At 32.2% G+C, this 12,394-nt stretch overlaps 1 protein-coding gene across 1 annotated transcript; it reads right to left on the bottom strand.

The window, feature by feature from the left end:
• Positions 1-1,422: 1,422 nt before the first annotated feature.
• On the bottom strand, positions 1,423-12,342 carry LOC105797409 (MDIS1-interacting receptor like kinase 2). Its single transcript, XM_052621136.1, is given in 5 exon segments — positions 1,423-1,978; positions 1,981-1,992; positions 2,269-3,048; positions 3,134-3,222; positions 12,074-12,342. Coding segments are annotated over 5 exon segments (1,566 nt in total). The 3' UTR covers positions 1,423-1,562.
• Positions 12,343-12,394: the final 52 nt, after the last annotated feature.

Here is a 12,394-nt window from a genome sequence, read left to right as displayed (position 1 = left end):
ATTGTGTTCAACTTCAAACTTTTTATTGCTACTCAAATTTGCTAGTATATATATTGCTTAGTTGTATTGTTGAAAATGATAGTTAGCAACCGCTAAAACGATAATTAGTTGCAACGAAACCATAATTAGTTGCATGGATGTTGTAATAGTTGGTTAGCAGTCAATATAGCAGTATATAAGGTGTGTTAGTCATATTTAAAAATATCTTTTCACGGATTAGTTACTATTATCATTTTTTGTATATTTCAACTAAATTCGAGTTGCTCGAGTCAAATATTAATATACTCAAATAAAGCTTAATAGCTCAAACTTAATTCTACCATTACAAAGTATATGTGTTTGATTTAGACCCTACTCACAAGTAAATCTTTTTCTCAGTTATAGTGTTTAAGAAAATATGAACATGGTTAATAATTAAAGATGTAATTAGAGAAGTCAAACTCAAGTCAAGCCATGGGCTTTTTGTCTTTCACTTTAGTCATTAGATATGCAAATTTGAGATTAGTTTCCAAACAATTTGAGCATGGAAATAATTTTCTATTTTGCAAAAATACATTTAGCTCTAGTTTTGACTCAAATAAAAGTTGACTTAAGACTGAATAAAATTGATTGAATTTGAAAAATTAGATTTTTTTAAATTTCGAGTTAATCGAATTATTTAGTTTTTTGCATAAACTCAAATTAGTAATTTAATTTTTGAGTTTAAGTTGAATTGAATTTTACAACTCGAATTAGTCGAATAATAAATTGATGTAAATACTTCTTTGGTCCCTATCAATTTCTAAAATGAGCAAGTTGGTCATAAAAAAATTCAACATAGTACTCAAAATATTTATGAAAATTACAAAGTATAATAAAAAAGTAAAGAAAATTTTCAAAACTAAAATGACCTAAACTAAAAATTTCTTTAAATTATATAAAATGTTAAATTATATATTTTAAAAACTTTCAAAATAATAAAATTGAGGTCGTAAGTAAATAAATTACCAAATTAAGTTGATTATACTAACTTATCCTTTATTTTCCTTATTTTCTTTGAAAAAGTTTTCAAATACATATGAGCCAAATTTATGTGCCCTTCAACTTAAAATTTCGTCATATTATCTACAACATTTCAAGTTCACCTATTTAATATTTTTAAAATTTTATTATATTTGATTTGACTTGAATTTTCTTTAACTTGAATTTATTAAAAAAATTCAAATTAAGTTAAATATAAAATAGAACTTGTCAACTAAACTAACTCGAAATTTTTTCACTTTATTCGTTTTGATCAAACAATCACCCAAAATTTTGTTTTCAAATTGATTATACAGTGATTGGCAGGACATGGTTGGTAGTCACCGATGAACTTTTGTAAGACTACTGATCAATATGACATGGTTTCATATCACTAGAACTATTGATAATAATAGATCTGCAAAACCATACACAAAGGGCAGTTTTCAAAATTCTAATGATAGAATTAACAAGCATCTGATATTGAATGGAAAGAATGGAAGTGAAGAGGTCAAACAACGCAAAGATGCCTTGCTTTGTTCAAATAATGCTATACATGAAAATCAAGTTGAAGAACTAGCTTGGATTTCAACAATATCCCCCGAATTCTGAGATTGAATTCTGCCTTCATCCATATACAGATCACGGTCCTTGAGTTGCAGCAGTGAGACAGCTTGGAGACGGTGTGCTACCAGTCTTTTCCGGGAAAGAAGCTCTCGTGATACACACTTCATTGTTGGTCGGAACTTTGGGTTCAAACTTAAGCAAGCAAAGGCCATTGTTGCTGCAAAAACGATATCCTTTGCAACTCTTCGATCGCTTGGAAGCGATAAGCGTGGATCTAAAATATCACTTAAGATTATGTTCTTGGAAGATGATGCCGATAATGATACCAAGAGTTCACTGGAATGCTTTCCCATGAGTGTTTCAAGTGCCAATACTCCAAAGCTATAAACATCGCAGTTTTCAGTTACACTATAGTATAAGCAAGTTCTGCATTTAATGAAAGAATGCAATTAAAATATAGTTATTAAAATCATTTGAAAGAATGTGTTTATAACAACAGAACTTCAGCACTTGGTAATCATGGCACTATATCCATAAACTGTTGCTCATCTTTAACCACAAGCATTTGAAAAATAGCTAAGATGCCACTTTTCTTTATGGTTTAAGAATCAGGCGTCTAATTTTCAATACCTATAAGGCATACTTACAACCCAAAGTAGAATAAAACCAAACAAAAACAGACTCAAAGTTTGGAAACTTGACCTGGCGCAATATAGCCGTTGGTTCTGACAAGCATTGTCTGATTGGATGAATCTGGATCAAGGAGTCTAGCTGTGCCAAAATCCGAGATACAAGCCTCAAGATTGGAGTTCAATAAAATGTTATAGCTTGATATGTCTCGATAAACTATTGCAGGGTGCCAATCATGATGCAGATAAGATAAAGCACATGCTGTATCTTTGACTGTTTTTACTCTTTTAATCCAATCCAACTCCAGTGCTTCGGTGTTGTCTAAGAAGACACAAAATAAGCTCCCTCCAGCCATGTATTCATAAATTAAAAACATGCAACGATTATGGAGACAAAATCCATGAAGCTTCACTATGTTCTTGTGTCGTATTTCTGATAACATTTTTGCCTCATTCTTGAAACTCTTGTCAAAAGCTAGGACCTCTGATTCTCTACGATGTAGTTTCTTTAAGGCAACAATCTTTCCACTTGGTAATTGTGCTCTATAAACACAACCATAACCACCAGTCCCAATACAGTATCGGATGTCAAAGTCGTTGGTCGCCTCAATGATATCTTCAAATGCAATTCTTCCATCAAAGTTCAAGATTGAAAATAAATCTCCATTTTTTTTGACATTTGGTTCAGGAATGTTATCTTTGGCTCTGGATCTAAGGAAGAGTAAAACTCCTAAAGTCAAGAAGGCCAAAAAACAGAGAACTGGAAGAATGATTTCAAGGGCAAGGAGAGAAATCTGGTAGGTTTCCACACAAATACTTGTTTCCCCAAAATAAATCAGATGAAAACCAATAACTCAGGTATTCTGGAATAGGTCCCACTAGAGAATTATAGGACAAATTGACTTCTTTCAATGGCCTCAAAGATTTAGGAATCTTGCCTGTCAAATTGTTGTAGCTAAGATCCAAAATGTTGATGTTAACATCGTTATCAAATTGATGCGGTATTTTTCCCTCGATGAAGTTATAACTGAGATTAAGAGTATCATAAGGACAAATGAAAATTGAAAGGGAATGCTTCCAGTTATATAATTGTTACTCAAAGACAATATTTGTAAAATTGAGCAATCCCCAGTTCGAGATGGAATAGGTCAATCAATTTGTTACTGGAGAGGTCAAGGAAACTTAAACCTTTCAAATTCTCCATTTCTTGCGGAAAGGGACCTTCTAAATGATTTGAATCAAGAAACAAAGATCTCAATCTAGATAAATTAGCTAGTGATTGTTGGAACATTTTTAAATATATATAGTGTTCCAATAATTATAAATGAATGAGTGTAATTAATCAAAAATTATATTATTTGATTTTTGAAAAAGAATTATAACTATTTAAATAATATTATTTGAATAGTTATAATATTAAACAAATAATTATGTTTTTATTTTAAAGACATTATTATCAAGAAAGACACTTATTGAAAGATGTCTATATGAAACGACATAAAAATTCATATAAATAGGAATGAGATTTCATTTGGAAATTACACTAACAAATTCTAATATTCTTTCACACTAACAAATTCTAATATTCTTTCTTTCCTTCCTTCATTTTCTAATATTATTAGATTATTCTATAAAGTATTACTGCAGAAATCCTTTGTAGAAATTGAGTTTCTTATTATACATTGCTCAGTGCGTAGTGGACTATTCTCATCAGTGCAAAACGCAAATAATCATTGGCTTCATTGTATCCTCGAGGTTAATTTTCTTGGAACTCATTTGCACACCGAAGATAGGTGGGGGTGAATATAACCTTAAAGATAGTGGCTTGATACACGCCTTGGAGCTTTGTCCTATTTCTTCTTTTTCTGTTCGAGTTTCATTCATGTGTTCGACATTTTCCTCACCGGATACCGGATATTTGTACTAACATTTTTAAGGTTATATTTAATGATGACTACCACAACACATGAAAGTGAAACACTATGGGAGTTGGCTTCCAACTTTGTCAAACTTGATTGGTTTGATGGTTGCAATTTTCAACGATGGCAGAAAAAGATCCACTTTTTTTATCAACTTTGAAGATTGCTTATGTTTTGGATACTCCAAGATCTGAACAGAATGAAAATGAATCTGTTGCTGCAACCTGAGAAAGACAAAAATGGGACAATGCTGATTACATGTGCTTGGGTCACATATTGAATGGTTTATCTGATGGTTTGTTCAACACCTACCAAAACGAGGTCATTTATGGGGCAAATTGGGCACAAGTTGATAATACATGGTGGATTGATACCGGAGCAACCAAACATGTGTGCAAAAACAAAAGCATGTTCACAAAGCTCACACAATTTGAAAATGACAATGTCTTGTACATGAGAAATTCTTCCACCGCAGCAATCAAAGGTAAAGGGTCTGTTGAACTACAATTCACTTCTAGAAAGGTTTTAACCTTAAATGATGTATATTATGTACCAGAAATTAGGAAGAATTTAGTGTCTAAAAGTCTGTTGAATAAGTTTGGTTTCAAACTTGTTTTTGAGGCAAATAAGTTTATTTTGTCTAAGGGAGGAATTTTTATAGTGAAAGGGTATATGTGTGAGTATGTTCAAAATCAATAGTATTAATAAGAATAAAAATATTATTTCGCTTATATGGTTGAATCTTTTGTTTATGGCATTATAGATTAGGTAATTTGAATTAAAGAAAATTGAATGACATGTATAAGTTAGATTTAATTCTGTTTTTAATAATAACATTGAAAATGCAATACATGTATGTTGACTAAAATTACAAGAAACCCTTCCCTAAGGTTAAAAGGAAAACAAAATTGTTGGATTTGATACATAGTGATTTATGTGACATGCATAATACTCCTACAGAGGTGGAAAGAAATATTTTGTTACTTTTATTGATGATTGTTCTATATATTATTATGTATATTTATTGTATTCAAAAGATGAAGCGCTTGATAAATTTTAAGTTTATAATCTGAAGTTGAACTTCAGTGTGAATAATTTATCAAGTGCTTAAGGTAGGAATAAAGGTGGAGAATACTATAATCCAAGTTATTTTGAATCCACTGAAATTGTCCATCAAGTTTCAACCCCTTACACACCATAACAAAATGGTGTAATTGAAAGGAAAAATTGAGTCTCGAATGAAATGGTAAATTCAATGTTATCATATTTAGGTCTTGGACAAGGCTTTTGGGGAGAAGCTTTTCTAATAGCTTATCATATATTGAATAGAGTTCCTAATAAGGAAACTAAAATAACCACCTATAAACAATGGAAGAAAAAGAAGCCAAACCTTAATTATTTGAAGGTTTGTGGTTTTAGAGCTATTGTCAAAGTTCCAACACCTAAATGTAAAAAGTTAGGTAAAAGAGGAACTGTATGCATATTTATAGGATATGCACATAATAGCAAGGCATATAGGTTTATCGTAATTGAACCAAATGATTCAATTTTAATTAATATTGTTATTGAATCAAGAGATGTTATTTTTGATAAAAATAGATTTAATTTTATTTCAAGACAATTACAGCACATCAATTGATTCATTCTTCAAATGAGAATGATATTCCATTGAAACAAATTGATAATAATGATGGATCTTGTCAAGAATTAAGAAGAAGTAAGAGGATTAAAAAGGTTAAAGATTTTGGACCAGATTTCATTATGTTTCTTGTAGAAGGAAAATGTGAAAGTATATGCAATACAATACCTTATTGTTATAATACGGAATCTGATCCTATTATATTTGAAGAGGAAATGAAATCTCAAGACTTTGCTTTTTGGAAAGAAGAAATAAATGATGAGATGGATTCAATTATGGGAAATCAAACTTGGACCTTAATTGGTCTTCCACCAGGTTCCAAACCAATTGGTTGTAAATGGATATTCAAAAACAAAATGAAGGTTGATGGAACCATTGATAAATTTAAAGGAAGGTTGATAGCCAAAGGTTTTACACAAAACAAGGTATTGATTACTTTGATACCTATGCTCCAGTAGCAAGAACTGCTACAATTAGACTCTTAATTTCACTTACCTCTATATATAATTTGGTTCACCAAATGAAAGTAAAAAATTGTATTTTTAAATGGTGAATTGAAGGAGGAAATGCACATGGAACAACCGGAAGGATTTGTTGTTCCAGGACAGGAGCATAAAGTATGTGAGCTTGTTAAATCTTTATATGGACTTAAAAAAGCACCAAAAAATGGCACCAAAAGTTTGACAAGGTTGTTTTAGCTAATGGATATGAAATAAATGAATCCAATAAGTGCAAATATAACAAATTTGAAAATGGAAAAAGTGTCATAATTTGCTTATATATAGATGGCATGCTCATTTTTGGCATAAATTTGGAACAAATAGAAAACACAAAGAAATTCTTGACAAACAACTTTGCTGTGAAAGATATGGGTGTAGCAGATGTTATTCTTGGGATTAAAATAACCTGAGATGAAAGCACTATAGCTTTATCACAATCACATTATATTGAAAAGGTGCTTAAAAAGTTTGATCTTTTCAACTGTATACAAGCATCTACACCCATGAATCCTCAAATAAAATTAGTATCTAATGCTGTAGGAAAATTTATCAATTGAAATATACAAGTCTAGTTGGTTGTCTTATGTACATAATGACTTGTATAAGACCAGATATTGCATATGCTGTTGGGAAATTGAGTAGGTACATAAGTAATCCAAGTAGTTTGCATTGGCAAGATTTGAATAGAGTACTTAGGTACTTAAAGAAAACTATTAACTATGGATTGTGTTGTAATGGATATCCTCCAGTTTTAGAAGGGTATTCGGATGCTAGTTGGATTACAATTTTGGAAGATCATGCATCTACTAGTGGATGGATCTTCATTCTTGGTGGAGGAGCCATTTCTTGGGGTTTTAAAAAACAAACATGTATTACTGATTCCACCATGGAAGCAGAATTTATTGCATTAGTCGCTGCATCTAAAAGAGTAGAATGATTAATAAATTTGCTTTATGATGTACCTTTATGGCCTAAGCCAATTTCGCCTATTTCTATCCGTTGCGATACTGAGGCTACTCTAGCGAAGACATATAACCAAGTATAAAATGGAAAGTCTAGACACATTAGATTAAGACATAGCTATGCCCGATAATTAATCTCTGATGGAGTGGTCACTATTAATTATGTGAGGTCAAGTGAAAATCTGGCGGATCCTTTGGCAAAAAGTCTTGCTAGAGATGCAGTAAAAAGGACCTCAAAAGGGATGGGACTCAAGGCCATTAATTAAAGTCACCCATGATGGAAAATCGAATCAACTTTTGGTATAACATCAAGTCTTGAGTTCAATGAGAGAAAGCACATTATTAGTATGTGACTGTTAGCACTATAAATAAATCCATCCTAAGATTAAAGTGCTAGGTACCCGTAATGATAAGGGAAGGATGAATAATTTACTCTTAATGGACCCATAACATAAATATGTTAGAGTGTTATAATTACGGGAACACTCTTGACGGGATAAACCTATGTGAGTGGAAGTGCGACCGCTTCTAGGAGCTCAAGGGCTTGGCTCTGACAGCACTCATGTAAAGAGGATACAGACACATGGCTATAATAGTGTCCCTAGATACTATGCATTGACCGATGTTGAAATCATTGTGTGAGATGTGTTCGGTTAATCAAATGGAATAGTTAGTTCAAAGCTTAGTCCATGCAATTTCGATTAACTTTAACATGTTTTCACTAAGTGAAGGTTCAATCGTAAGATGCCTTCATTTATGCAAATTGATTTCCGAGAATATCAAAATCTAAAATATTTTGAAAATGGGAGGAGATTGTTGGAACATTTTCAAATATTTATAGTGTTCCAATAACTATAAATGAATGGGTGTAATTAATCAAAAGTTATATTATTTGATTTTTGAAAAAGAATTATAATTATTTAAGTAATATTATTTGAATAGTTATAACATTAAATGAATACTTATGTGTTTATTTTAAAGACATTATTATCAAGAAAGACACCTATTGAAAGATGTCTATATGAAGAGACATGAAAATTCCTATAAATAGGAATGAGATTTCATTTGGAAATCACACCAACAAATTCTAATATTCTTTCTTTCCTTCCTTCATTTTCTAATATTATTAGATTATTCTAAAAAGTATTATTGTAGAAATCCTTTATAGAAATTGAGTTTCTTGTTATACATTGCTTAGTGCGTAGTGGACTTTTCTCGTCAGTGCAAAACGTAAATAGTCATTGGCTTCACTGTATCATCGAGGTTAATTTTCTTGGAACTCATTTGCACACTGAAGATAGGTGGAGGCGAATAGAACATTAAAGATAATGGTTTGATACACGCCTTGGAGTTTTGTCCTATTTCTTCTTTTTCTGTTTGAGTTCCGTTCGTGTGTTCAAGATTTTCCTCACCGGAAATTTGTATTAACAGGATGAAGGGACCAAACCATTGAGCTTGTTTTTACTTAGATTCAATGCTACCAAGCTCTTTAAGTTTCAAAATTCATGAGGAATTGCCTAAGTGATTTAATTAAAGGATAAGTCCAACTCTTGTAAATTGCTTAATTTACCTAAGGTAGAAGGGGTAGGACCAGTAATTTGGTTTTCGGATAAGTTTAACAATTTCAAACTGGTTAAGTTGCCCATGGTAGAAGGGATATGACCCGTTATTTGATTTTAAGATAGGTCCAACAATTTCAAATTGGTTAAGCTGCCCAGGGAAGAAAGACATGACTTGTTATTTGATTATTAGATTGGTCCAACAAATTCAAGTTGATTAAGCTGCCCAGGGTAGAAGGGATAGGACTGGTAATTTGGTTTTCAAATAGGTTCAACAAGTTCAAGTTGGTTAAGTTTCCTATGATAGAAGGGATATGACCCGTAATTTGGTTTTTTACATAGGTTCAGCAATTTCAAGTTGGTTAAGTTAACCAGGATAGAAGGGACATGACTCGTAATTTGATTATCAGATAGGTCCAACAGTTTCAAGTTGATTAAGTTGCCCAGGTTAAAAGGAATAGGACCAATAAATTGGTTTTCAAATAGGTTCAACAATTCCAAGTTAGTTAATTTGCCCAAGGTAGAAGGGATAATACCAGTAATATGATTATGTTATAGGTCCAAAAGTTTCAAGCTCTTCAAGTTTCCCTAGGGTAAAGGGATAGAACCCTCCAAAGAGTTATAGAAAAGGTTGAGCTCTTTTAAATGTGTAAGTTTTCTAAAAGATTGAGGTGACTAGCCTGTTAGACTATTGAGAGAAAGGTTGAGGTACTTGAGGGATGAGAAAGCACCTATTTGAGGCAGGATGTTTCCAGTAAGCTTAAACCATGTACAATCAATGCGGGTGACGCTTCCAGCTTCATTGCAAGATATACCTTACTATTTGCAATGTTTCGGGGTGTGATTGACGTCTCAATGCCACCCACCAGTATGGAGGAGAACTTCTGCTTCCATCTCTAAGGAAGATGTTGTCACCAATTCGGTTGAATTGGTACCCAAAGTTAGACCAATGGCAACCATGAACGCGTTCAAAACATAAAATAGAACAACATGTGAGGGCTTCATTAAGCTTATTTCTTGTTAAAGCTGGCCTGCATACTGACAAGAAGCAACAAAAAATGCCCGAGCCAAGCAGTTGCAGCTGAAGTTCATGCTGCTGATTCATTTTGGTTGCTTCAAGTGTTTGTTTTGTTACTTAGTTTGATTAGAACTAAGTTTTCAATGTACTTGATGTAATTAGGTAATATTTGAGCTGATAAATCAACTTTGCAAAGTGTACAAGTTAAGTTTAACAAGTTTCAATGTACTTAGTGGTAGTAGGTAGTGTTTAGGTGATTGTTTTGTTTCTCTTTGACCAACTTCTGGTATATGTATTGGCATTATGCCATTTTTTTAAGTTAATGAAGAATTCATCAAAGAATTCATCATCCAATATACTTTCTTATTCATTGTTTTTTTGCTCTTTAAGCTAAAATTCTATCTTGTTTACACAGCAAGTATCGAGCCTTCAAGCACAAGAAATTGCTTATTTTATTCATTTCTGTTCATTGTTCCAACAATCGGTATCTAGAGCTTATTTCTTAGTGGACTTGTCATTTTTCAAGTCTAAAAACCATGTCTTCATCTGGATTCTCTCCAGCTCCACCACCAGTGTTCAATGGTGAGGGCTACCACATTTAGGTAGTAAAAATGAAGACCTACCTGCAGGCATTCGACTTGTGGGAGGTTTTTAACTTAGATGTTGAACTAGCACCACTAAGAGCCAATCCTACAGTGGCTCAGATCAGGCAGCACACAGATGAAAGAACCAAAAGACACAAGGCTATGTCTTGTATCCAAAACAATGTATCTGTTGTGATTTTCACAAGGATCATGACATGTGAGTCACCAAAGCAGACCTGGGATAGGTTGAAGGAGGAGTTTTAAGGGACTGAAAGAACAAGACAGCAACAACTACTGAATTTGAGAAGGGACTTTAAAAATTTAAAGATGAAGGAAAAAGAAACAGTGAAGCAATATTCAGACAAAATCATGGCTGTAGTGAACAATAGGGGTGAGCATTCGATCGAATCGAATCGAATTAAAAATTTTCGAGTTAATCGAGTTTTTGAATCTCATTTTATCATCCTAACTTTATTTGAAGTTTTCTCGAATCGAGTTGAGTGAGATGGAATTCGAATCGAATTGAACCGAATCGAATATATTTGTTCAAGTTAAATTTTAAAAATAATTTTGGGTCCTTGTAACCATTGTCACCCATCGTAATAAAATTTGTCCACCTTAATCAATTTTTTTATTAACTTTCATCACCTCATAATTTATTTATTAATTTTTTATATACTGGTTAGCTTATTTGTTTGCTTAGTTGTTTCAATTATCTTGATTCTTGTTACTATGTATTTTGGAATTAAAAATATATTAAATATAAAAATATGATTTTTAATAAAATTTATTTTAAAAATAAAATGTGAAATTGATACCAATATAAAATTTTAACACGAATATTTTATGGCATAATTAAGAATTTAATTTTAATATAAATATTCAATATGACTAAACAATTCAATAATATAAATAATATAAAATGTGAAATTTAATTTAATAATATAAGTAGTATATATAAATAAAATTATTACTATTTATGTTTAGTGATTTTTTTGGATAATTTTGATTTTTATTTGAGAGTAAAGGGTGAGAAGTAAAAGTTTAGGGGAAAATAAAAGTTTTGGGGAATAAAAGTTTGAGGAAAGTAAATGTGGGGAGTAAAATTTTGGAGGAAAATATTAAAAAAATTGGAGGGGGAGGGTTTGGGGTAGATGGGAGGTGGGATGGGAAGAGAATAAAAGTTTTAGGGAAAAGTGGAGGAGTAAAAATTTTAGGGAAAATAAAAGGTTTTGAGGGTTTTTGGGAATAAAATTTTGAGAAAAAGTAAATGGAAGAGTAAAATTTTGGTGGGAAATGGATTTTGGGTAGATTGGGGGGTTGGGAGGGGAAGGGAGCAAAAGTTTTGGGGGGAAAGTGGGAAGGAGTAAAAGTTTTGAGGGAAAAGTAATAAAGTTTGGGAGTTTAGGGTAAAAATGTAAAATATTATAGTTTGATATTCGAATTATTCGAATTATTCGAGTTATTCGAATTCGAAAACTCAACTCGATTCAAACTCGAAATTCAAAAAAAAAAATTCGAGTTGATTCGAATAACTCGATTAACTCGAATAACTCGATTCGTTTAACTCGAAATTCGAATTTTTTTTATTTTTTCGAGTCGAATCGAGTTTTGCTCACCCCTAGTAAACAACATCAGATTGCTTGGGGACCAGTTTAGTAAAGCAAGAATTGTAGAGAAGGTTATCTCAACTTTGCCTGAGAGATATGAAGCAAAGATCTCTTCCCTTGAAGACTCGAAATATTTGACTAGTATCTCTTTGATTGAGCTGATCAATGCTCTTTGTGCTCAAGAGCAAAGAAGGGCCAGCAGGCAGGAGAAGTATCAAGAAGGTGCCTTCCAAGCCAATAGCAGACTTGCCTCGAGCTCCTTTGGCTACAAAAGGAGAAAGGTCTAGTCTGACAAGCCAAAAAGAGGAGTAAGAAGGAAATATCCTCCTTTCCCATACTACAAAAGGATCAGTCATCCAAGAGAAAATTTTTGGTTTAGGCCTGATGTGCAGTGCAAAGTCTGCAAAA

This window comes from Gossypium raimondii, chromosome 9 (genome assembly GCF_025698545.1).
Source record: "Gossypium raimondii isolate GPD5lz chromosome 9, ASM2569854v1, whole genome shotgun sequence".
NCBI lineage: Eukaryota > Viridiplantae > Streptophyta > Magnoliopsida > Malvales > Malvaceae > Gossypium > Gossypium raimondii.
Note: the sequence above shows the minus strand (reverse complement) of the source record. Positions and strands in the feature narration are given on the sequence as shown.